Genomic DNA, 26,624 nt, shown 5'->3' on the forward strand with positions numbered 1-26,624 from the left:
GCCTATATGCTGCCTTCATAGATCTTAACCCCTACGCTGCAGGGGTAATTCCCCCGCTGTGCTGGGGGGGAGGGGGCACGCACAGCGCTCCCATGCTCATGACGAGCTGAGCTCGTCATGAGCTGCAGTGCTCCTGCGCTCATGACGAGCTCAGCTCGTCACAGGTGCATTGGTTCCCGTGGAACGCTCAGCACAGCAGGGGAATTCTCCCCGCACCTGAGCGTTCCATAGCCCATGACGAGCTGAGCTCATCATGAGCACAGGAGCACCGTGCCTCATGACGAGCTCAGCTCGTCATGAGCATGGAAAAAGTTAAGGCGGGTTTTGACCTCGTCTCCTGTGTTAAATTGTGAGCTGTACTACAAGAGCTAGGCATACCCCATAAATTACTATCACTCATAATTAGACTCCATGAGGGAAACCACGCAAGAATCAGATGGGGTAGGCAAGGACAGACTATAAACACTTTTTCCGTTGAGAAAGGAGTGCGACAAGGTTGCGTAATGGCACCAACACTCTTCTCTCTGTTTATTAACGGGATTGCAAAATTTATGGAAGCTACCCCTACTGATGCTCCAGTCCTAGCCGGTGAGAGAATACCGATCCTAATGTTTGCGGATGACACGTTGATTATCGCCAAAACACCAAGCGGCCTTCAACAAGCGCTGCTGCTCTTTGAAGAGTTTTGTCATCTGCGGGGACTGGTAATCAACGTGTCAAAAACTAAGTTTATGACCTTTAGTCCGCATAGATCCACTTCATTGCTTCCAGTTCCCAGTGTTCTACAAATCGCGGTAAGCCACTTACGGTGCGGCACCGTATACACTGGGCAAGCAACCAGTAAGTGGGCTAGAGATTCTGGGTGAGCGGGGCATATTGGGCAAGAGACACAGGTTTGTATGTCCCATTTTGCCGAAAATGACCTTACTGGTAAAGAGCCAGCTCTGAATTGGAAGTATAGCTTCCTATCGTGTGGCTTTGTGATTATGTCCCAGTATGGTTCCTGCTTTTGCATAGGCTTCACACTCAGAAAGTATCTTGTTAGTGTTAAAGAATCGTTATTTCTAACAATGTTATCCGTTACCCAACTCCAGTATCTTTCCTTTAACAAAGCCTTGGAAACGGGGTGCTTTCTGGGTTTTCCCACAGTGCATCCATGCCAATGTTGATTAGCAATATTCTGATTTCCTGCAACCATCTGACTTTTTTATAACAGTCTACTCTAATTAAGTCCTTCAGGCCAAGTGCATAGGCTCTTAGTTCTGGTGTTGACCAGATTCTCCGCCAATGTAGGAGGGGTCACAATCTGGCTATATCAGCCAATGACTTCCTTCCCATGTCGTGGAGCAGCGAACGGTAGTAGTACGCGCAGATACAACAACATCTATAGTCATTGCCTTGGCAAAGTTCTTAGGTTGGGAATGGTCTATTGGATCCCAAATCATCTCAGCTGGGTAGCAGGTATGTTAGGTGCATATGTACTGATTCCCAAATGCCCCCAACTTTTTCGGATGTTGTATCTTTTGACTTTTAATGTCCATCTGCCTTAGATAATACTGCTTTATATAATAGCGTGGTATGATAATAGGTTGATACTAATGATTTCTGTTTTCTCCCTTATAATATAATAAGTAGCAAAAAGACACCACACTTTTAACTATTAACACTGTTTTTTATTTCCATAATGTTTTACTCTTTTAAATGTTTTAGTGTAACTTGATCTTAAGTTATTAATTAACGGTCATGTGTTTTTCTAAATTTTGTATACCTGCTTTGATGACTAATATTGTCGAATAAAGCTAATATGACATTGGTGGGTGGGTGCTTGCATGCATGCAGACAAGGAGACTAACAAATAAAAAATAAAGTAACTTACCTTGCCTGCTGCACGTCCAATGTCCTCTTTCGACGTGCAGCTGTCGGCTCCAGGGGCACTAGACCCCAGGAAGTTCCATTAATCTTGTCTCCTTTCTGGTGAAGAATTGGCTTGGTAGTTTGGTCTGCCCTGTTCCCATGATGCACTGGGCCAGGGACAGACTGATTTGCATATAGCCAGGTTCTGAGCTGGGATGGGGCAGTGAGTTAAATAACGGTGATGGATCAAGCCCTGATCTTTGGACTGGGTAAGAGTGGTCTGCTTAATTCAGACACTCTGTTCATCACCACCCCCTTTTCTGAATCGTTTTTAGCCACTATAGGTGTGGCAGGGTATACTCAGACATGAGTCCCTTACTCACTGCTCCATCAGGATTCAAGCAAGCCGGGCCGACGACGGCTGAAATGCCAGAAACCGGTCCCCGGAAGCTTGTCTCCTTTCTGGTGAAGAATTGGCTTGGTAGTTTGGTCTGCCCTGTTCCCATGATGCACTGGGCCAGGGACAGACTGATTTGCATATAGCCAGGTTCTGAGCTGGGATGGGGCAGTGAGCTAAATAACGGTGATGGATCAAGCCCTGATCTTTGGACTGGGTAAGAGTGGTCTGCTTAATTCAGACACTCTGTTCATCACCACCCCCTTTTCTGAATCGTTTTTGGCCACTATAGGTGTGGCAGGGTATACTCAGACATGAGTCCCTTACTCACTGCTCCATCAGGATTCAAGCAAGCCGGGCCGACGACGGCTGAAATGCCAGAAACCGGTCCCCGGAAGCTTGTCTCCTTTCTGGTGAAGAATTGGCTTGGTAGTTTGGTCTGCCCTGTTCCCATGATGCACTGGGCCAGGGACAGACTGATTTGCATATAGCCAGGTTCTGAGCTGGGATGGGGCAGTGAGCTAAATAACGGTGATGGATCAAGCCCTGATCTTTGGACTGGGTAAGAGTGGTCTGCTTAATTCAGACACTCTGTTCATCACCACCCCCTTTTCTGAATCGCTGTCGGCTCCAGGGGCACTAGACCCCAGGAAGTTCCATTAATCTATCTTGGCGCTACTCTCACCAGCATGAGAGCAGCGCCAAGATTGGATGGAGTGTCCTGGCTGAACGCTCCTTCAGGCTCTTTAGGCCTGTGCTTGGTCTCCACCCAGCTGTCTAAGATAGCTGAGTGGTGTTCTGTAAAGTGAACGTGTCGCTTTGTCCGGCGCAAGACAGCCAGCCAAACTGACATGCATACTTTGGAGGGTCCGTCTTGCTTCTCCAGTCCTGTATGCTGACAATCAGCAGCAGAGGAGGACATGCCTCCACTAATTCCTGCTGAAGGCCGCTGCACTGCTAAACACGAAAAATTAAATGGCAATTAAATCATTTTATTGCCATTTTATTTTTCACATTTTGAGTTGCAGCGGGCGGGGGGGGGTGACACCCCCTTGCCCTCACGAAGAAGCTGCCACTGAATTATGGTTAGGACCTAGATTCCATGGGCAAACTATTTTTTGTTTCGCCAATAACTTTTGTGGAGTTTAACAAATATTCACGAACTTTTCAAAACTAGTTTAGCACTCACTTCTGTTTGGAAACTTTTAGGGTGATTCGTCAAGCGCAGGCCGAGAAAAGGTCCCAAAATGCGTTTTCCCCATGCAATTTCCTATAGGGAGTTTGAACACAACTACAGCCTGAACATCTTAATAGAATTAAATCAAATTTGGCAGGTAGCTAGATCTTGATCCAGAAAGATCTGTTTTAGTAATTTGTTGTATACCTGTTCAGTAGTTTTGAAGTTATTAAAGAATAAGATTTATGTATATCTAGAGCCTCAGAGGGTCTGCGGATTCAACAGATCTCATGCTGAGGTCTGATTGGTTGCCACTAAAAGCAGGGAGTAGTGGCAGCCATCTTGGGATTCAAGATTCGTCTTGAGTCCCATAAAAAACACAAGGTGACAGGGTAGGAATACCCTGACCCCCTATACCTGGTGGTGGGGTCCCACAGGGACCTTGCCGGGGGTCAAATATATATATATATATTTTAAAGTTTGCTACAAATTTGAAGAGAATACGCAGCAAAATAAAAAAATAAAAACAAGAGCAGTCTCCCGCACTGTTTTTATTTTTAGCCCTGGGTGGGACAGGCCTCGGGGGGAATTGAAGTTATTGTACTACTGAGGAGGGTGGCACACTTGGCCCCCCTCCTGGGCCGATTTCGACCCTGGGGACCACATTCCACAGCCAATTCTGAAAAAGGGGAGGGAGTCACGCCCCCACCCTCTCAGGCTGGTTTGGGCCCAGGGGACCTCAGATGCTTTGGGAGCCGGGGAAGGGGTCTCTGTCGTCGGGGAAACATCCTTTACAACACAACTTTTACCACGCAGTGCCTTTACATCGCAACTTTTACAACGCAAACCATTACAACGCATTGCGCTGGGGGGCGCTCTAGGATAGGGAATAGATTTAATTTACTATCCAACACCTTCCCTACTATCCACGGGGACTGGAGTTGGAATAGTAAATTCAACTATTCACTATCCAGCACCCCTCAACACTATGCGTTGTAAAGGCATGCGTTGTAAAACTTGCGATGTAAAAGCATGCGTGGTAAAAGCATGCGTTGTGATGTCATACATCTGGATCACTGAAATAATATCGAGAGACAGAATATCGACCATCAAGAATATCGTTGACAAAATATCGACTGCCAAAATATTGAGTTTCTATCTCCAAACAGGTAAGTACAAAAATATTGAGTTTTAAATATCGTTTACAAAAATATAGATTTAAAAAATATCGACTTCACTAAAAACAATGTTAAATTAAATTAAAATATACTTTAAAATACTTAAATTAACTTATAATAATTAAATAATTAATGAAAGTAAAAAAATAAAAAGATTTAATTCATATTTCTTAAAACATATATATATAGTAACAAAATATAATTAAATAATAGCCAATATCATTAACGTACAATAACAAAAGTGTAAAAATTACTATTCCCACTCCAAAGAGTGCAAGCATAGGGAAAGCGTTGGATAGCGTAGGGGTTAAAATTACTATTCCCACTCCAAAGAGTGCTTCAGTAGGGAAAGCGTTGGATAGCGTAGGGGTTAAAATTACTATTCCCACTCCAAAGAGTGCAACAGTAGCGAAAGCGTTGGATAGCGTAGGGGTTAAAATTACTATTCCCACTCCAGTGAGTGCAACAGTAGGGAAAGGGTTGGATAGCTTAGGGGTTAAAATTACTATTCCCACTCCAGTGGGTGCTACAGTAGGGAAAGTGTTGGATAGCGTAGGGGTTAAAATTACTATTTGTTGGAAGTAAAGATGTACTGAAGAAACAGGACACAGCTGGAGAAAGTACAACTCATTTATTAGCCATCCACTCTCCTCACTGGAGAACACCTCAACATTCTACAGTGAGCTTCACAACGGGAGAACCCAACAGGGGTCAGGGAGAAGGGGTGGACGGAATGTACCAAAGCAGGTTGTAACACATCTCCCTTCCTTATAATGAGTACCCACAAGGCGTACCAGCAGGTACGGGTTCACAAACAACTTGGTCGGCTCCCCGAGGGGGATAACAGAGTGTTCCTACAAAGAAAAGGTTATGGCTGCACTTTTACAATGTTGTCAAAACTCCACCATTGACCATTTTCAAACTGTACAACATTCTTTAATACTTCCCACTCGTAGGGGTTAAAATTACTATTCCCACTGCAGTGGGTGCAACAGTAGGGCAACAGTAGGGCAAGCGTTGGATAGCGTTGGTGTTAAAATTACTATTCCCAATCCAGTGGGTGCAACAGTAGGGAAAGCATTGGATAGCGTAGGGGTGAAAATTACTATTCCCACTCCAGTGGGTGCAACAGTAGGGAAAGCCTTGGATAGCGTACGGGTTAAAATTACTATTCCCACTCCAGTGGGTGCAACAGTAGGGAAAGCGTTGGATAGCGTAGGGGTTAAAATTACTATTCCCACTCCAAAGACTGCTACAGTAGGGAAAGCGTTGGATAGCGTAGGGGTAAAAATTACTATTCCCACTCCAGTGGATACAACAATAGGGAAAGCGTTGGATAGCGTAGGGGTTAAACTTACTATTCCCACTCCAGAGAATACAACATTATGGAAAGTAAATATTTCATATATTAATCAAAAATCTAAAAATGAATAACTATTAATAATTAATTAAATATAAATAAAAATATTATCTAATATAATAATTAATATTTTTAAATTACTAATTAACAATATTTATTTCAATTAATCACCTATTAATACAAATTAATTAAACATTAACAAATAATTTTTTAATAATTATAAATTATTTTACAATTATTTCCAAATAAATACATTTTAATTATTTGTATTATTTAAAAAATTAATAATAAATTACTTCCCACCCTATTCTTCTATAAACCCACAAGCGGCTACAGAAATTTAATTAGTAAAATGTACATAATTACCAATTAATCAATTAATAAAAATTAATTAACAATTATAATTAAATTAATTAACAAATATACATTTCTTAACAATTAATTACTAATTACTATCAATAAATACTTTTACATATTTAATTAATTATAATTAAATTACTTCCCACCCTATTCCCCTTTAAACCCACAACCCGCTACAGAATTTAATTAGTAAAATTTACATAATTACCAATTAATCAATTAATAATTAATTAACAATTATAATTAAATTAATTAACAAATATAAATTTATTAACAAATAATTACTAATTACTATCAATAAATAATTTTCCATATTTAATTAATTATAATTAAATTACTTCCCACCCTATTCCCCTATAAACCCACAACCCGCTACAGAATTAAATTACGCAATAATTATAAAATAAATATTCATTAAATAAAATTATTTATAACATAAATACACACTTTTCACACATATTATAACATAAAAATACACTATAAACAATTATATATTATTAAAAAATCGATATTTTTAACTATCTATATTATATACTTCGATATTTTAACTATCTATATTTTTAACAGTCGATATTACTTCACTTACCTTAATAACGATATTTTTGTTATCTATATTCTGTCCTGTTGATATTTTGTCCAGTCTATATTAAATACTCAATATTATGTCCAATCGATATTTTGGACTCGATATTATGTCTGTGCACCCATACATCTGCGTCGTCGCCCTCCTGGGCTGATTTCAACCAGGGACCCCATCACCAGGTGCCCGGCCGCTTTTGAAAACAGGGAGGGATGCTTCACACCACCCTCCCTGGTCCACTTGGCTCTAGGGACCTCATGCCCCAGGGCCCGGCCATCCATTCTATAGTGAGGTCTCCACGCAGCCCTCCTCCTGAAGCCATTATTTGGCCCGGGGGTCCCTATCCCCCAAAGCCGGCTCCAGCTATCTCCTCGGGTGCCCACCCGAGGACATAGTGGTTTACCTGCCACATTGGTGTGGACACTAAAATCTGTATTTGCTCTTTCAAAGCTTTCGCCAAACAATGGCAAACACTAGGGGCCTGATTCCGATCCTGGATTTTTTTTTCCATACAAATAGGATTTGTAGTTTTTTTCCATACAAATTGTACAAGTCCCTTCCAAACCGTGTAGTACGATTCGTACGGGAAAAATACATAAAGATCGGCCCAATCCTTACAAATCGGATCGGAAAAAGCTGTACGACACGGACTTGTAAAAAAGACCATACAAATTGTAAAAAGGCTGTCCAACCCGTCAAGTATGATTCGTACCAGTTTGTCAGCATACGATTTGTATGGAAAATGGCCTATATACAGGGAATGACTCTTACCGTGCAATGAAGCGAACCCCTATACACCTCATACCCTGGTATGACTTGTTCTGGGGGTACGACTCATACCGGGGTACGGGTTGTATAGAGGTATGAGGCGTACAGGGGCCCCCCCACATGCGAGGCATGTGTATAGTGCGTACACCAAAATGGCATATGTGCGCACCGTACCCCAAAATCGCCCATGTACACACCGTACCACAAAATCGCGTATGTACGCACCGTACCCCAAAATCGCCCGTGTATGCACCGCACCCCAAAATCGCCTGTGTACGCACCGTACCCCAAAATCGCCCGTGTACGCACCATACCCCAAAAATCGCGTATGTACACACCGTACCCCAAAATCGCCTGTGTACGCACTGTACCCCAACATCGCGCATTTACACACCGTACATACGCGATTTTGGGGTACAGTGTGTACACGGCTGATTTTGGGGTACGGTTCGTACACAGGTGATTTTGGGGTACGGTTTGTACACAGGTGATTTTGGGGTACTGTGCGTGCACGGCTGATTTTGGGGTACGGTTCGTACACAGGTGATTTTGGGGTACGGTGCGTACACGGCCGATTTTGGGGTATGGTTCGTACACAGGTGATTTTGGGGTACGTTCGTACACAGGTGATTTTGGGGTACGGTGCTTGTACGGTGCGTACACGACCAGTACCCCTTCATCGCGTATGTACGCACCGTACCCCACTTTCCATGTCATCCGTACGCACTGTGCATACGCACCGTACCCCTGTATTCATGGGGTGTACGACACGTACATGGGGGGGTCGGTCTCGTACTGTTTTAGGGGCGTGCAAGGCTTTTCCCGCACTTTTTGGCTCTTGTAAAAAAAGAGCCGTACCGCATGCCGTTTGTACGAATCGTACTTGCCGGGTTGTAAACTGCTGCCGGGAATACATGGGAACGTCGCGTACAGAGCAATCTGAATCGGAACCGCTTGTATATACGAGTTGTAAGGTCTTTTTTACAATTTGTATGGAGTGCGTCTATTTGTACGGATCGTACTTCCTAGGTTGTAGGGGCCTCCTTAAAAGTACGAGTTGTATGGAGAAAACGCTCCATACCACGGTTTGTACAGCGTTTTTCCAGGATCGGAATCAGCCCCTAAGTCTGCTTCCAGGGGCAGTAGCATGAAAAATGCTCCTGCGTGTTGGGAGAAAACTTGTAATTTGTTTCCCTGCCTGCACTGAAGTGGGCAGGTAAACAGATGAAAATAATGCTCTTGACTGCAGGGAGCAACATTTTTAGCTGTTCCCTGAGGGTGGGAGCAGTGCCGGCTCCAGCTGGAGGAGGAAAGCCAGCTGGGGCCACCGGTGACTTGTAGTTCTCCCCATGACCCCCAACAACAATATAGTGGGTTCCTGGGGCTGAAATCTGTCTGGGGAAGTAGGACACGTGCCCCCATTAGTAATTTTCTGGGCCCTGGGGAATGGGGTCTCAAGAGCCGATATTGGCCCTGTTAGTGGGGCTTCGTGCCACCCCCCCCTTTATAATATGGCTGGCCCTAGGAAATGGGGTCTCTGGGGCCAAAGGTGTGGTGGGCTGCGTCCCCCCACCCCATTTGTAATTTGTTGGGCCTGGGAGATGGGTCCATAGGGTCGTAATTAGTCATGCAAGGGGGGCTGCGTGCAAAGGTGGCCATTTAGATGTTGATGAGAGCGGGGCTCAGGGAAGAAATCTGGGGCACTCCGCAGCTGATCTCTGTAGATTCTGAGAGGAACGGGGTAGTCTGACTCACTGTCTCAAAGAGTGGATCCAGTCCAGTGCCTTGTTTTGGATGCCTGAGTCATGGAGTCTGGTGATTAGGGTGCATTGGGAGACGGTGTCAAAACCGGCCAAAAGCTCCAGTAGGATGAGGCCTGCAGTCTCACCTTGGTTGAGGAGTCAGCGGATGTTGTCAGTGGCAGCGAAAAGTGCGGCGAGGAGTGTGGTCTATGTGCTGTGGTTGCTTCCGAAGCAGGATTGGGAGGAATCTAGAAAGTGGTTTACTTCAATGAACTCGGAGAATTGGACGCTGCTGCATATATACTACTAACACATCCATCCACTCACCGACACACTCAGTCCCATATTTAGCCGCTCACAGCCACACTCACTAACCCATACAACCACTGACTCACCCACTCACTCATCCATGCAGGCAGTCACACACCACCTCATCTACCCACAGAGACACTCATACACCTATACAGGTACTCATACAACCAATCAATCACCATACAGCCACTCACGTAACCACTCACCAATTCACATAGCCAGTTAGACACCAACTGACAGACTGATACAGACATTCACGCAACCTATTCACTCACTCATACATTCACTAAGACACCTAATCCCTCACTTATAAAGTCAGTCAGGCACCCACAGAATCATCTGTATAGGCACTCATTCACCCACTTATTCATCAATACACCTTGGTGAATATTATGTAACACCCATAAACTCTTTAAAAACATTCTGTAAAGATTTATGGAGTCTTCATTAAGTTCAATTAGTAGTTTATTAGCAGCATCTTCAGCTGAGCTCAACGCTCACCAGTTACTTCTTCAAATTGACATTCTGCCCAAGGTTAGCAGTGACCTCACTATATTCTAGATTTCCCACTGCTACTGGTCAGCTATGACCTTGTTACATTTCATGCTCTCAGCATTACACGTCCTTACATATCTTCCCATTAACACATTCAAATAGAAACAAAGATTAACCCCTTCCATGCTCATGACGAGCTCAGCTCGTCATGCAGTACACTGCTCGTGTGCTCATGACGAGCTGAGATCGTCATGAAAAATGGGATTTACAGCACAGGAGGGGAAAAGTCAAAGCAGCCAAGGTGTTAAACATACCAATAATAAAATACATCTTAATATAGGATTACATCTAAACAAAAGTAATGCTTTCACAACGTATAATTGCAATTGAAATCAAATGCTATTGACACATCAAAAAATACATACATATTAATGACACATCAGAAGTACAATTCTAGACTTTACATATATCACCCATACTTCTAGTAGCACCATTCTCCAGGATCACCACACTTCACTTTGCATAGAGTAGAATATTTACTTTCACCCTTGCAAACGAACCCTTTTTTTCACGACTACCCAATCTCCTGGTCGTACATTACTCCAATTCACAACTTTCCTTTCATTATAATATAGCATGTTTTTCTTCTGTGCCCTCAAGACACACCTTTGAATTTCTTCACGATCTACTTCAACCTTCGTTGCTACTCCCCTTTAGCCATACAGGGCACTCTTTTAATCCTGGTTTCCTTCCTTTTAAGCAAACAAATGGAGAAACACCTGTTACAGAATGGGAACTTGTTCTATGCGCCCACATCATTTTCTTTAATTTCCTTTTCCACTGAAGATGGTTGGCAAGAGACAGTTGTATATTGTCCATCACTAACTGGTTAACCCTCTCAAACAACCCATTGGCTTGAGGTCAGAAGAGAGCCACCTTCTCATGCACAATTGCCATGCCAGAAAGATAATTTGCCATTTCCCTAGACACAAATTGCAATCCATTATCCGACACAATTTTCTTTGAAAAACCTTCCTCCACAAAGACTTCCTCTAAGAACTCAATGACATTTGAGCTGTTCACTTCACCAACATCTTTGATAATAAACCATTTACTATGGTAATCCACTAGGATTAGAATGAATTTACTCCTAGATCCTTACTTGGACACAGGTCCTAAAAATTCAATGGCCAATTTTACCCAAGGTCTTTCAGGGAAATTCATGACATTTAATGGAGGCTGTCTAACAACTTTGGTCTTGTCACTGTTAGCACACATTGAGCAATTCCTCACTTTTTCTTCCATGTCTCGATCAACCCCCTGCCACCAAAATGACTGTCTAACCTTTCTTTTCACAATTCCTCGTCCAAGATGTCCCTTATGGACGATATCAAGTATTCTGGTTTGAATACTTTTGGGAGGGACAAACTGATTTCTCCTCATTAACCTGCCATCAACTATGCTCAGTTCTTCTTTTACCTTAAAATACTCATGTAACTCACCACTCATTCCATCACTTTCCTCCCAAACATGTACAATTTTTGTTTCAACTTCTTACATTCCAACATCATTCTCTCTTGCGGCCATCCACTCATCAGGAGCTATAGCCAGTTCTCCATTAGCAAGTATTCCAGCTCTGAAAATCACTTCAGCAACTGTGTCATCAGTATCCACATCCACTGGCAGCCTTGATAGAAAATCTGCCACAACATTCTCACTACCCTTCACAAACTCTATCTCAAAGTTATAATCCATTACTGACAACAACCATCTTGTGATACGAGGTGTAACATTTCCTTCTAAACCTCTCCCACCTTTAAAAATATACGTCAATGGTTTGTTGTATGGTCTTAGCTTGAAGGGAATCCCCCACTCATGAAACCTGAAATGATTAATTCCCCAACAGCAGGCTTGGGCCTCCCTTTCAATCACTGAATATGTGATCTCTGCACCTTGCAATCTTCAGGATGCAAAACCAATTATATTCTCAATACCATCTTCACGTGTGTCAACACAGCACCAACCCCAACCTTACTAGCATTGGCTATGATATGTTTTGGCTGTCACATCAAAATGCCCCAATGTAGGAGCATGGGTAGTACTCTTTTTTTATATGTAAAAATACATCTACACACTCTCCACCCCATACAAACTCAACACCTTCCTTAAATAATCTTCTTAAAGGTTCTACAATTTCCGTAAATTCCCTCACAAATTTAGAACTGTACTCTGCTAGTCTTAAGAACGATTTCAATTCCTCCTTAGTCTGTGGTCTGGATGCATTTTCAATCGCTGCCACTATGCTTTTTTTTGGACTTATACTCTTGGCATTGATTGTATGTTATAGATACGTCACCTCTGGCTTTCTAATTTGACACTTTTCTTTTTTTATAGTCAAACCATGTTTCCGCAACCTCATCATTACCTCTTCAAACAACTTATCATGTTCAGAAACATTTTCTCCCACAATCGGTATGTCATCCTAGAAACACAATACATGTTTTAAATCTCCAAATATAGTTTTAATTATCCTCTGGAAGACCGCAGAGGCCGAGGCCAAGCCAAACGGCATTCTCTTGTATGGAAATGCTCCCAATGGGAGTAACAAAGGACGTTAAGTGTCTAGATTGTGTCTGCAAATCCACCTTATGATAAGTAGAAGACATATCTAGGACACTGAACACCACCCCCACCTTCCATTGTCAACATTTCTGAGATGTTAGGGAGTGGTTGTCTGTTCACCCAAATACATTTATTCAGGTAACGTAGATCAATACATAAACAAACCTTCCCTTCAGCCTTGGGTGCCACCACAATTGGGGCCAACCATTCGGAAGCCTCGATTGGTTCAATGATTTGCTGCTCCAATAGTTTATCAAGTTCTTCTTTCTAAAGATCTCTCATGACATTAGGAACATTTCTTATTCTATGTACCACAGGTTTTACTCCTTCTTTTAATATTATCTTATGTGAGAACCCCTTCAATAACCCCAAATTATCAGAGAGTATTTCAGGGTATTTCTTGATAAGATTATCATGACCATCTACATTCCATTCTTTCACTACATCTTGTGGCATTGGGATTAATGACTGTGCCTAAATCACGCTGGTGACGCCACCCCAGTAAGTTTGAACCATAATCAGTAATATACACTCCACCATACACCTCACTTCCCTTGAACGATATTGTTAGCCATTTCATCCCTAGGATCTCTATTTTCTTTCCAGCATATCCAACAGCTTTTATGTCAGATTCACACAATGAATGATTATCAGAACATTTCCAATTATTTTCATACGTCCCCTTGGAAACCAAGGTGAAGAGACTTCCAGAGTCAACTAAAACTCATACAGACAGTCCACCCAAGAGTACATGACAGTGAGGTTTCTCTAATGTGTCAGTGCTCTCTAGTTTTACACCAGATTCGCTCACATTTTTCATCACCTTTCCACTCAGCGCCTTACCATCCACAGGGAAAATGATTTCAACTGTTGAAATTAATTCTTGAATGTCTTCACAACAATCGTCTGACTGCTGATCAACCTGTTGAACTCTTCTGGCATCTCTGAACACTATCTTGGTTCTACACATCTTTGCAAGATAACCTTTTTTTCCACATTTTCTACAAACAGTATTTCTGGCAGCACATCTTGCACTAGATGCGATGTGTCCTGTAGCACCACAACGAAAGCATTTTACATCTCTCCAATCTCCATTCTTTTGCTTAATTGCAATTTCACCCTTAGGATTCCCTTCACTTATTTTTTACATCACATTTCCCTTTTTCTTATTTTTTACTCACTTCACCAATAACAGATTCCTTGTTCTCACTTCCTACATTATCCATTTCCTTCAACCATATCGCTGTATGCTCCATCCCTTTGGCAATCTGGATGGTTTCTTCCAAATTGGAATCTTTTATCAACAACCTTTCTTTAATTCTTTTGTTATTCGTACATCTGACTATCTGATCTCTAAAAGAGTAAGTCAAATGTTCGAATCGACACAACAATGCCAAACCCCTCAATGTTGCAACATAAGATGCTATGGCTTCTTCTTATCTTTGTACCCTAGAGAAAAACGTATGCCGTTCCAATACTAAATTAGTTTTAGGAGTGAACTGAATATCTAACATTTGTATAGACACATCATACACGTTATTAGGTTGTCCATTACCCATACCCAAAGACACTTCAGGTAGATCTTCATACATTCTTCTCCCTTCAATAACTAAATGGTGAAGTAAAATTGTTTGCCTCCTGAGGGGCCCATAACGATCACCACCAATAGCCAATGAATATGTAATAAATAATTTTTTCCATTGTTTCCACGTCACAGGTGGATTGCCAGGGGAGGATAAGAAAGGTGAAGACAAAGACATCAACTGATCTCCCATTCTTGTAATGTAATCAACACAATACACTAAAAAAATATTTAAAATAACAATCCAACATTACAAATTGATATAATAAACAAAACAATTGTGAACACAATCGTTGTGAAGTCTTGTCTTCTTTTCTTCCTTTTGTTTTTGTCCTCTGTTGTAGTGCAGTTTTCCTTTAAGCTCAAGGTGCAGTTTCCTTCAATGCTCCAAGTGTTGTTAGCAACCGTCTTTCCTCTAATGACAGAGGTCACCACATGAAATAAGCAAATAGAGAACTGTTGCTCATCTAACAGTTCAGACGTCACCAGAAGAGACAGACAAGAAGCAGTTTCGCCGCTGCAGTAAGAGGTATGGAAGTTCAAATGTTTATTTGTTTATGTGGACAAACAGTTTCAGGAATCTGACTCGTGCCAATAGACACGCTGATTGTCAGACTTATGCTTCAAAAGCTTTTAGCTCATGCTTTCCAGTAGCTCTTGATGAGGCTTAACGTGCCCCGATGCGTATGTGCCACAAACAGGCAATTACCTTGCGCTGATGTGTACACGAGCCACTTCTCTCATGACAGCTTGCGCTGCTCATGCTTATGGCCACTCTCAAGAGCTTGTAATTAACACCATGCGCACGGTGGCTTTTCCCGCTGCACGCTGACTTTTTAAAAAACCTGCGTTACATGACGAGCTCAGCTCGTCATGAGCGTACGAGACCCGTAACTCATGACGAGCTGAGCTCGTCATGAGCGTCGAAGGGGTTAAATAATGTTCTGAGTCGGTTATGCGCTGAAAGCGGTAAACAAGTTTCAGACAGCAGGCAATTAATCATGTTCCACACCACAGCCCAATCCTTTCTTTGTCCCAGAATTATGGGTGAAATCCTCATTAATAATGCACCGAGTTGGTTATGCACTGAAAGCCATAAACAAGTTTCCTACAGCAGGCGATTAATCACATTCCACACCGCAGCCCATTCTTTTCTTTTTCCCAGAACTACTGGTGAAATCTCCTTGTTTCCTTGGGAGTAAACCTCTTCTCGAGAATTTAACAACAGGAAACTTGCCTGGCTGGTTCAATTCTTGTTCCAGGGGAGAAGATGCCGTCCGTCTGTCCCCTGCACAGGTTGTAGAAGTCCTTCAACTCGTCCCCAGTGTAAAGATTTAAGGAGTCTTCATTAAGTTCAATTAGTAGTTTATTAACAGCATCTTCAGCTGAGCTCAACGCTCAGAGACAGGGAATGGGAAGCGTATTACTGACCGCTCTCATGCGTTTATTCTATACCGGAAGCGGGAAGCGAAGTACTCACGCCTACCGGTGTGAAGATTTGATTATGAAACCGAGGTGATTGCTGTAAAGGGATGGGCTTTGGGCGCTGTAGTATACGTGTAGAAGTAGTGTTAGTAGGCGTTTATACCATACCGGGAGTGGGAAGCAAATTACTGACCGCTACTGTGTGTTTATACTATTGCGAAAGTGGAAAGCGAAGTACTCACGCCAACCGGTGTGAAGACTTGGGGATGAAACCGAGGAAATTGCTGTAAAAGGGATGGGCTCTGGGCGCTGTAGCATACATGAGCAAGTAGTGTTAGTAGGCATTTATACAATACAGGGAGTGGGAAGCAAACTACTGACTGCTAGCGTGCGTTTATACTATACTGGAAGTGGGAAGTGAGTACTCACGCTTACCGGTGTGAAGATTTGGGGATGAAACCGAGGTGATTGCTGTAAAGGGATGGGCTCGGGGCGCTGTAGTATACGTGTGCAAGTGTGGTAGTAGGTCTTCATACCATACAGGGAGTGAGAAGCGAGCTACTGACCTCTCCTGTGTGTTTATAGTATACCAGAAGCGGAAAGTGAAGTACTGACGCCTACCAGTGTGAAGAGTTGGGGATCAAACCGAGCTGATTGGTGTAAAGTGATGGGCTCTGGGCGCTGTAGGATACTAGCTGCTGTAGTATAAGTGTGTAAGTACTGTTAGTATGTGTTTATAGTATATAGGAAGTGGGAAGCAAACTACTCACCCCTACTGGTCTGAAGACTCTGGGATTAAACTGTGACCCTAAATTTTGAGCTCATTGCTGTCAAGTGATGTGCTCTGGGCGCTGTAGCATACCTGTGGAAGTAGTGTTAGTTTGCGTTTATACAATACAGGGAGTGGGAAGCAACTACTCTCCCCTACCGGTCTCAAGACTAAGCATGGGCGAATTTTGCGAATCTCGCGTTCGCGAATTTTGCGGATTTGCGAACTCGCAATCCGCAAAATCCGCGAATTCTTGCGAATTTGCGGATTTTTTTTTTTTTTTGTGTTCGCAGGGATTTCTGCCAGTTCGCGAGGGTTTCGTACCAGTTCGCAATTGCGAACTTACATTTCGTCGCGCAACGGTCGCGAATTATGTTGTTTCTACGTCTGGTAGGTTCATCATCACAGGTTCCCAGCACCCTCTGTTTCACCACTGCAACCCTCTGTTACATCAATGCCACCCTCTGGTTCATCATTACTGTAGATTATGGGGGGGAAAAGCAAGCACACCAGCCCTGCTTCAACTGAGATGAATTAATTTGGGGTTAGTTTATTAATGTGTCACTGTTTTAAAATTCCAGTCTGGCACCTGCTTCCTTATCTGTAATTTTGCTTTCTGTTGCAGTGCATTTTTTTTCCCCAGGACCTTCTTTGTGGCCTACTTGTAGCTATTGTATGAGCCTGCTGTGAGGGTCAGAGCAGGGTCATACAATTGTTGCAACTAGCAACTGAATTCTGGAGGGGCCCCAGTCAGGAAGCACTACCGGGAATTGTTACTAATGATGAGTTTGAACTCTTGCCCCTGCCGAGTGCTTTCACTTTTGAAAAACTCGTTTTTCTGCAATTTCGCGGGGTTCGCGGGGTGCGAACACGCGCAAGATCGGATTCGGAAGCCGCAAATTCGTGCGAATATGCTATTTGTTTTTTTTGCGGCGTGTTAGTTGGCAAGGTTTTGTGCGTTTTTGCGAGCCGCTCGTAGCGCAAGACGCGAAGTTACCCTCGCGGTCGTTCAAGGGCGCAGCCATCTTGTTTGCCTGACGTATTTCCGTTTCCGGGCGCGAAGTGTAATCTCGCAAAGTCCGCGGCTTGCCAGTACAGTCTCGCGCGTGTTCGCAAGGAAAATCTCGCGCGAACTTACCCGCGCGGTCGTGAACGGGCACGGCCATCTTGTTTCTCATTCATTGCTATGGTTCTGGGCATGGTCTTTGTATCCTCTGTCAATCTCTGCCATCCTTTGCTTGTTTGAAGTTTTTTTTTATCTATTTTACTTATTATCTATCCCTCTATTTTTCTAGCCCTATATTTTTGTGTTTACTGCTACTTTTGGTTAATTTTAAACTACTTTTGTAAACTCTTTTCTTTTCTTCTCTTCCCTATTCTATTTTCTTTATTCCTTTCCGCCCAGACCATGGTGAAGGGAGCCGGGAAGCATCCCGAGAAGGGGAAGGGTCCCGCACCCCGTGTCCGGCTCCCGTGCGGGCGTTTGAGGGGGGTGCTAGTGATGCCACGGGAGATCTTTACCCCGGAGGAGGTGGCCCAACTCATTTTTTATGTTCAGCGCCGCCTCCCCAGGACCATCATGGGAGGCGGCAAGATCAGTGCCGGGTACGGGGCCCGGGAGCGCCGGAAGCGGTGGGAGAAGGTGTGCCAGGCCATTTACCACCACTCTCGGGTCTGGCGCACCTACAACCAGGCCACCCACCGCTGGACGGATGTCCTGACCCGTGAGCGAGATCTGCTCGACCTCCTTGGCCTTGAGATCCCCGGGCTTGGTGAGTAGTAGTAGCTATGTCTTTACTACTATGTTTTCTCCTGCTGTGTTATTATATTGCAAATTTTTGTTTTTTACCAAGAGCAATAATGCTGCTCATTACATTGTAGGTACATTTTATTTCAAAATCTTCTGTGCATTTCAGGTACACTGCTCTCCTTCTCAGTAGTGTTGCTACTATGCTTATTTGTTTTAGATTTTGTGTTCATTTCATTGGCCTGTGAAATTATGTATGAGTGTAGTTGAAAGAACTGCGCAATGCTACACACTAAGGTTCAGATTTTTAATTACCGGCGCATCCCTGCAAAGTTGCAGGGATGCGCCAGTAATTGTGCGTCACGCCACCATCACCCATGGTGCGCCGTATTTACAATGCGGCGCGCCATGGGCCCAAAACGTCACCAAAGCGTTACGCATCTGTGCCGTAAAGGTGGCGCATTGCTGGAGTTGCGTCGCAACGATGGTGCAGCTCCATCAATTCTCTGGGGTGCCCTATCTCCCCAATGCTGCGTCAAGCCGTACGTCTGCTTCAAGCAGGCGCAGGGTTTGAGTCACGCATCATTGTCCTCAAAGTGACTGATTGAAATCTTGTAGATTTCCCTCAGCCACTTTTAGGATGCGTTCCTGCGCAGGAACGCCCTCCCTTGCGCCGGAACACCCCTATTGGCGCAGGGCTTTACAACGTGATGCATCTCCCAGATGCGTCACGTTGTTAATATACGCCGCACCATTGCGCCTCTTTTGTGCTGTCGCTGCGTCACAAAAGTCACGCAACAATGGAGCAAAAGAGCCGCAAGGGCCTTATAAATCAGCCCCTACAGACTCAAGTCCAGTCCTTCCTTTGTACACATGGCGATAAGAAGAAATAGTGGTGGTGGATTAATAGTTTGAGTATTTTAATGACTGGTGAATGTAGTAGGAAACTTTAGTGTTGTCGCTGATCTTCAATCACGATGGACTTTGGCTGTCACTTTGCGTGCTGCGGACTGCTGCCTGCCAATCCTAGGCAAACCTTTTTAGTACTTTGTTTAGTGAGTTACATAGGGTAGTTTCCAATTCGACGGTCCGCAAATCAAGCAATACTAAAGTAATGACGTAGTCGACCACATGAGATTGGTCAATAATATATCCCGTGGAGTCGTTCCCTATTTGCTATTTCGCAAAAATATTTTGTTACTTTGTTAGTTCTTTTTTAAATGTTTGATTTGGTTGAGAAATATCATCCATGTTTTCTGTTTTTCTTTCTTTCATGTTGTACATCAGCTTCCCCCAGGGGCAAGAGGAGGACACAGGAGGAGGAGGAGGAGGGTGCTGTTGTCGATGCAGGCCAGGACCGGGCAGTCAAGGGCTCCTTTGCTGGCCCCAGTAAGTTTTAATTTTAATATAGAGTACTTATTTTTTCCTAGCGTTCCTCATTCGATTTTTTCTAAATCGTCTTTGATCTTCTTGTAGACAGGATCTAAATTCTTATCCTGCCTCGACTATGACTCCGTGTGGTATTACTAGATTATTCTTATTAGTCTGTCTGTGTAGCTAACTAAGATTGCACATTTGGCATTTCCATTGGACTCCCATTCTAGTCAGCAATAGCTCTATGCACTGAGTGTAGTCCTCTGGGATTGTCCATAATGTCTTTTCAAGTATTCTAAATGTTTATGCTTTGACCATTGCCAACAATAAAAAGGTGAATGACCACCACCAAGAAATAATAAGATACTACTTTACTTTTGGTTTGGATAGGAGGACAATCCATTCTACTACTGTTGCAGGGACAAATCTGCACAAACAGAACTATGGACACTAAATAATGCATCGCTTAGCTTATCAATTATAATAGGTGCTGTAACTGTTAGACTTTCCACATACCTCAGTGATAACAGACTTTGTAGTTGAACCCCCAATCTCCTTACTGACTAGATAGTGTGGCAGAGTCATTTAGCTCCCAAAGTCACCGATGGCAGAGGCACGGACTCATGCTTGCAAAAATTCGAAAACCTTTAGCTCATCCACTCTAGTCTGGAGGACCAAAAACCACAGAGTCTATTTAAGTTTAAAAGCTTTATTAAAAGTAAACACATTTATTAAATTCAAGTTTGTCATAAAAGTGAACGTGTAACTGAAAATGGAAAAGTGCTTAGTGCTGACGATTAATTGGACACATTTCTTGTGGTCGAGCCGAGCTCTCACCTGGTTTGAACTTGATCCTGCTCGTGTTCTTAGAAGTCAAGGTTCTGTCTGTTAGGAGAAAAAGTGGTGCGTGTTAAAAAGTAAAAAGCAAACATTCATCAGTTGTGCCAAAAAGTGCAGCAAGACAACAGCCTTCCCTGGAAAAAGGGACATTTTTACTCTAGAGTACACAGTCAAAAATTATTAAATTGTACACTTTTTTTCACATTTCTTTCTTCCTCCTAGACCAAATATTATATAGTAGTGAGTGGTGTATTCTAACATTATTAAATGTACTTTGTAGGTGGAACATCTGGAGACGGGGCCAGCGCGGAGGTGGTGGCATTGGACGAGGAGGACAACTCTGGGGAGGAGGCGGTGCAAGTGCCGGAAAAGGACATGCCTGTGAGGGTTCAAACGGTGGTGGCGGGCAGAGGTAAGCTATACATTCCTTAGTCATTGAGATTGAAGACTGCAGAGTGTGCTTTCTGCACGGGTGTATTATAAAAAAAGCAGGTAGTAGCCTCCTCTAAATGTACTTCGACTTAGCTGTGAAGTTTTTGGCGAGAAGAATCCCAATCAGATCTGAGGTGAACTTGATGGATGGGATGAACGAAAAGCGAAAGAAGGGTGTAAGTAAGTGTGGAAGCACGAGAAATGTAATGATGACTGGCAAAGAAGAATGATATGTGTTTGCTTGGTCCCCGAGGTGGCTGGGAAGGTAAGAAAATGGTATGGTGCATGGCTGGGTGAATGATGAAGCAAGGATGGGTGGAAGGAGAACAGCCTGGGTGGGTGAGACAGAAACTGTATGTGTGCAATATACTTTGAATGGATGGATGCCTGGATCATTCATGGTACTATCTGACTCTTAGATAGCATATGTGAATCTAGAGAGAGTAGACGGTCACTGGATGAACTAAGTGTTACTTTGAAGAGCATGTAACACCGCACCCGCACGTCCGTTCCAGTGTAGGAAAGGCAAGGAAAAGAAGTTGTAACGTGGTCCAAAGACTACCATGAATAGTAGCAGTAGTTTGTATTGCAACTGCAAGCACAGCATATATCCAGTTATTACGGTGGACACTCCCTACCTCCCTTAATAACTTTCGTTTAGTAGTAGTACGTCATTCATGTGTGGGGGTATCACTGTTCACTCAATAATAAGCAAAGCACCTAAAGTCATCCCATATGTCATCAAATACATCCCATGTGAAGTGATAGATAATCAGATAATTTAGCTTCTTCATTTTCCTTTTCTAATACTCATTTGCACTGTAGGGTGAAAGCTAAATTAATTAAGCAGTAGCCCTTTTAACAGAGTATTCTCAGTGCCACCCGTAATAGAAAAGTAAGAGCTTCACCACCTGCATGTACTGGACCGGTACAGTAACGCAAGTCTGTCTCACTCACCATGGTGTGCGTCTGTTTTTCTCGGGTGCAAGTTCACTGCGCTGGCATTATGCCGGCTTGCATAAGATAACGTACCAATTTTCCTAAACAAGAGAGAAGAAGAAGAATAAGAGTGGTGTACTGTCATAGTCGACTGTAATAGAAGTCCATAGTGCTCGTAGAATTTGTTCCTTAAACTCCCACTAATGTTAGAGCAAGGATGAAGAAGTCGGAGGTTACATAGATACTGTCCTCAATAGTTATGCACTGTGCTTTCAATTTGCTACTTGTACTGTGACAACTTTCTGCTCAATCATTTTGTGTTAATCTTAAGGAGCATTGGTTACAGACTATGTCTTTCTTTTTTCATGTAGTTGCTCCTTCCAAATCCAAGACACCATCAAGGAGGAAGGAGCTGGCTCGAATGGCCCGGCAACGGAGGCTGGATGCCACTGTTGCTGAATATCGGCGGCTGGTGGCCCTGGAGGAGGAGGAGACGCAGTCTGGAACAACAACAACGTCCACTGGGACAGCTGCATCCTCCTCCGTGCGGGCTGCCAGCCAGCGCAGTGCTCCAGCGGTACGGAGCCGGGCTACCAAAGCCAAACACCACCGCCCAGCAGCAAAGAAAGCAGCTGCCCCTCACAGGATTTGCAAGGCACACCGGCGCCGCTTATCCCTCAGACTGTCCTACCTGGAGCAGGAGGTCCATAATTATAAGAACGTGGTGGAGGGCCTCCGCTTCGAACTTGCCACCCTCCGCAAGGAGCATGATGCCCTGGCTGCTAATTCCAACAGCACCCTGCCATAGTGTCCCTTGCCCCTTTTTTAGAGACTTTTGGGGGGTGGGAATTGGGAGTTGTGATTTTTGGGGACTTTTGAAGGACAATCGTTGGGGTTAGGGAGGGTCTTGCGGGAGATTCTTTTGTTAGGGCTATAAAAATATACTTTTTGAAACTTTATCTGACCATACCTGTTTTTTACTGCTTTTGAGTCTGGTGGGTGGGGGTTTAACATAACAGTAAGTTTGTTTTCCTGAATAGTCCTAGGACTTTAGTAGTACTACCGTCAATCAAATCTCTTGTCTCTCCTAATACTCCATTATACTACCTCCAACCAAACGCCTATCTTACCTGTAATTTCTGTTTGCAAGTAGGGCTAGGCCGAGGGCTGGCTCCACGGGAAACAGCAAATAAGGTTGGCAATCCTGGGCGGATAAAATTTCCTCATAGCGGTGGTACTAGTGGTGTGACACAGTGGCAGTTGCTTGCCTATGAAAAAAAAGAAAATGAAATCTGGTTTGTCCTCCTGAGCAATACAAAGGTACAATACAGAATATAGCAGGTGACAGAAGTACACTAGAACAGTGCCACGTTGTAGCCTAACAAATGTTAAAGTATAACTAATTCGGTTGAAGTTCTTTGACATTAGCCATGGGTCTTTGTCAAGCAGAGTAAGAATATATCCTCGGATTTCTTCACCAGCCTGTTGCTATCACCTTATCCTCCCCAGCAAGTGTGTGGATTTATTGCTGTAATTTAGTCACACATCAATCAAAACCACACAGCCCGGGGGAAGAGGGTTAGGGTTTGAAAAATGGATGGGTACGGGGGTTTTTGGGAAAGGTTTTGGGAGACAAGAAAAAGTAGCACAGCATGGACGAACAATTGTGAACATAAACAAATCTTTGGGTACAAACCTATCCATCAATCTTTGAAAGTGCATACACTACTGCATGCATGTCAGTTAAAAGTAAGTAGTACTTTCGACAACTGTGGAAGAAAGAATGCGACAGTACAGGGCGTGGGTGGAAATATTGATAACTATATTCAACATAAGGTCTCTGTAGCCAGATACCTGAGAGCCTTGCTGGTCACTATAAATCCATTCACAACAACACTCAATGGGGTTGGTCTGGAAGGTATAGTAGATAGAAAAGGAGAAATTGCTTTTTTTCTAGGTGTCCCCTCACTCACCAGGGTTGCCCCTTGGTGACATGCTTCATCATTGGGGCCATCCCAGTCCTCTACGGGCTGGGGCGTGCTGCGACTTGCGAATTACGTAGGAGCACTTACAAATGACTATGTGTGGTGCAGATGTGATAGTGGAGTGGACTAAGTGATGTGTTAAGGGATCAATTTAGAAGCAGAGAGAGATCCAAGAAATGCAGTCACAGTCAGAGAAAAAGGCAAGGGATACTGTATCTATGTGGTTGTAGTGGTCCTGTTGGAAGTGGTAAGTAAGTTGCCTGCAGAAAAAAAATCCTCCTTTTAGCGGCACTCCTCCATTGCAGCCGACGCTTCGTCCATCGATGTTGGTCACCAGAAGACACCCTGTAAAAAAAAAGCACAGCATACACAAACAATGGAACATAAACAATTCTTTGGGTACAAACCTATTCATCAGTCTTTGAAAGTGCATGCACTACTGCATGCATGTCAGTGAAAAGTAAGTAGTACATTCGACAACTGTGGAAGAAAGAATGCGACAGTACAGGGCCTGTGTGGAATTATTGATAACGATATTCAACATAAGGTCTCTGTAGCCAGATACCCGAGAGCCTTGCTGGTCACTATAAATCCATTCACAACAACACTCAATGGGGTTGGTCTGGAAGGTGTCAGGTTTACTCCCCGTGATCCAGTCGATGCAAATATGGTTCCACCTCCAAATGTCACCAACACCCAGAAGTGTAAACACAGGGTGTTCGAGGCATTAGGCGGGGGAGAAAAATAACAAACTAAAATAAAAAATGTGGGATGGGTAAAGGTAGGGTCAGCAGGGAAAGGATACCTGTAACAGAAGACAAGACAGGCATCAGTGAAGTGCTGTCCTAACATACAAGGGTACTCTCATATAGTCTCACTAAATAGTCTGCAAGTCTCCCGCCTACTCATGGGAAATGTAGTTTCATAGTACGGTAGGCGCTTAGGGGCTGCGTAACCTGACAGAAGGTATAGTAGATAGAAAAGGAGAAATTGCTTTTTTTCTAGGTGTCCCCTCACTCACCAGGGTTGCCCCTTGGTGACATGCTTCATCATTGGGGCCATCCCAGTCCTCTACGGCCTGGGGCGTGCTGCGACTTGCGAATTACGTAGGAGCACTTACAAATGACTATGTGTGGTGCAGATGTGATAGTGGAGTGGACTAAGTGATGTGTTAAGGGATCAATGTAGAAGCCGAGAGAGAGCCAAGAAATGCAGTCACAGTCAGAGAAAAAGGCAAGGGATACTGTATCTATGTGGTTGTAGTGGTCCTGTTGGAAGTGGTAAGTAAGTTGCCCGCAGAAAAAAAATCCTCCTATTAGCGGCACTCCTCCATTGCAGCCGACGCTTCGTCCATCGATGTTGGTCACCAGAAGACACCCTGTCCACTGCCTGCCTGATGCTGAATTGTGGCTCGCTACTGTGAAGCCTGACTCCATCCTTTTTTCCCCATTGCAGAGACTGAAACCCGGCCTGTAATTATTCAACGAAAAACAGGAAGTGATATAATATTACAACACCACTGATAAATAAATATAAGGTATGTAGGCTGTGGAGTGCAAAAAGTCACAATTTGTTTTTCCTAGTAGACAGTACAATGTTTTTGAAAGTGCGTACTCTGAGTCACCTTTTGAAGGATAAATAAGTATGGGCAAATTAATGTAGCGGATCTTGCCCCTCAAGCTAGGTGTACTGTAAACTGTGTTTTAGAACAAAATTAGATCTTCCTAGCAGTGCTCCCACCCAGACCCTTACTAAAGCCAGTCGCAAAAATGTAGAAGACCCCCAATCAAATCTCAAAAAACGAGGCCTAGCAGAAAACTGGTGACAAAACTTACTTTGAAAGTAAAAGTAGGCCGAAGTACCCTAATTACCCATTACCCACCGTGGATTGCATTCAAACCACTTGCAAGCAACCAAGCAAAAGTAGCCATAGCCAGCATCGCTCCAAGACTCGAAATCCCCCCCACTCAAACACATGCAATAGAAATACTGCTAACCCTAACGAACCCTAAGTTAAGAATAGTGGCAAAGGCTTTCTTTAACTATGCCAAATCCCCCCTTTCCCACCATGGATTTTCTTCAAATGACTTGCAACCAAAATTACACATTCTCACGAGTGCTCTAAGACCCCAGAACTCAGTTTGAAAAATCTAGAACACCCCGAAACACATGCAATCCTGCTTTTAGGGCTAACCCTAACGAACCCTAAGTTACAAAAAGTGCCAAAACTAAAGGCTTTTCTGCGCGGATTTTGTCCCAACCACTTCTACCCGGTATTAGACCTTCCCAGGAATGCCCCAAGACCCGGCAACCCACCCGCCAAGAAGCGTAACACCCCCAAACAGGCCAAAAGCAAAATCTCATACTTGCAATATTTCTGGGCCTTCGGTCCAAACGCGCTGCGTAGCTAGGCCATAAGTCGGGGTTGGCACGACGGATTTCCTGAAAAGCAAATGCAATCAAGATTAGAGTGTCCCAGCAGTGCTCCCAGACCACGAAACTCACCCGCAAACAGACGGAACCCCCCCTAAGAGCACCTCAAAGGCAAGCAAGTCATCAAAAACACACAAAAAATTCCGCCTGGGATTTGGTCCAAAACACTTTTATCCGGTATTAGAGCTTCCCAGCAATGGCCCCAGAGCCGTCAACCCAGGAGAAAACGAGTAGAAGACCCCCAAACAGCCAA

At 43.6% G+C, this 26,624-nt stretch overlaps 2 protein-coding genes across 2 annotated transcripts in view; both read left to right on the top strand.

Moving 5' to 3' along the window:
• The window catches only part of LOC147706728 (solute carrier family 22 member 7-like), a 427,251-nt gene that overhangs the window by 95,243 nt on the left and 305,384 nt on the right, over positions 1 to 26,624 (top strand). The window lies entirely within an intron of this gene.
• LOC147706729 (uncharacterized) lies at positions 504 to 22,761 on the top strand. Its single transcript, XM_086925084.1, has 3 exons — positions 504 to 840; positions 20,863 to 20,994; positions 22,325 to 22,761. Exons 1-3 carry the CDS (start codon positions 504 to 506, stop codon positions 22,759 to 22,761), a joined length of 906 nt encoding a protein of 301 aa, XP_086781210.1.

Source organism: Lissotriton vulgaris, chromosome 6, assembly GCF_964263255.1.
Source record: "Lissotriton vulgaris chromosome 6, aLisVul1.2, whole genome shotgun sequence".
Lineage (NCBI taxonomy): Eukaryota > Metazoa > Chordata > Amphibia > Caudata > Salamandridae > Lissotriton > Lissotriton vulgaris.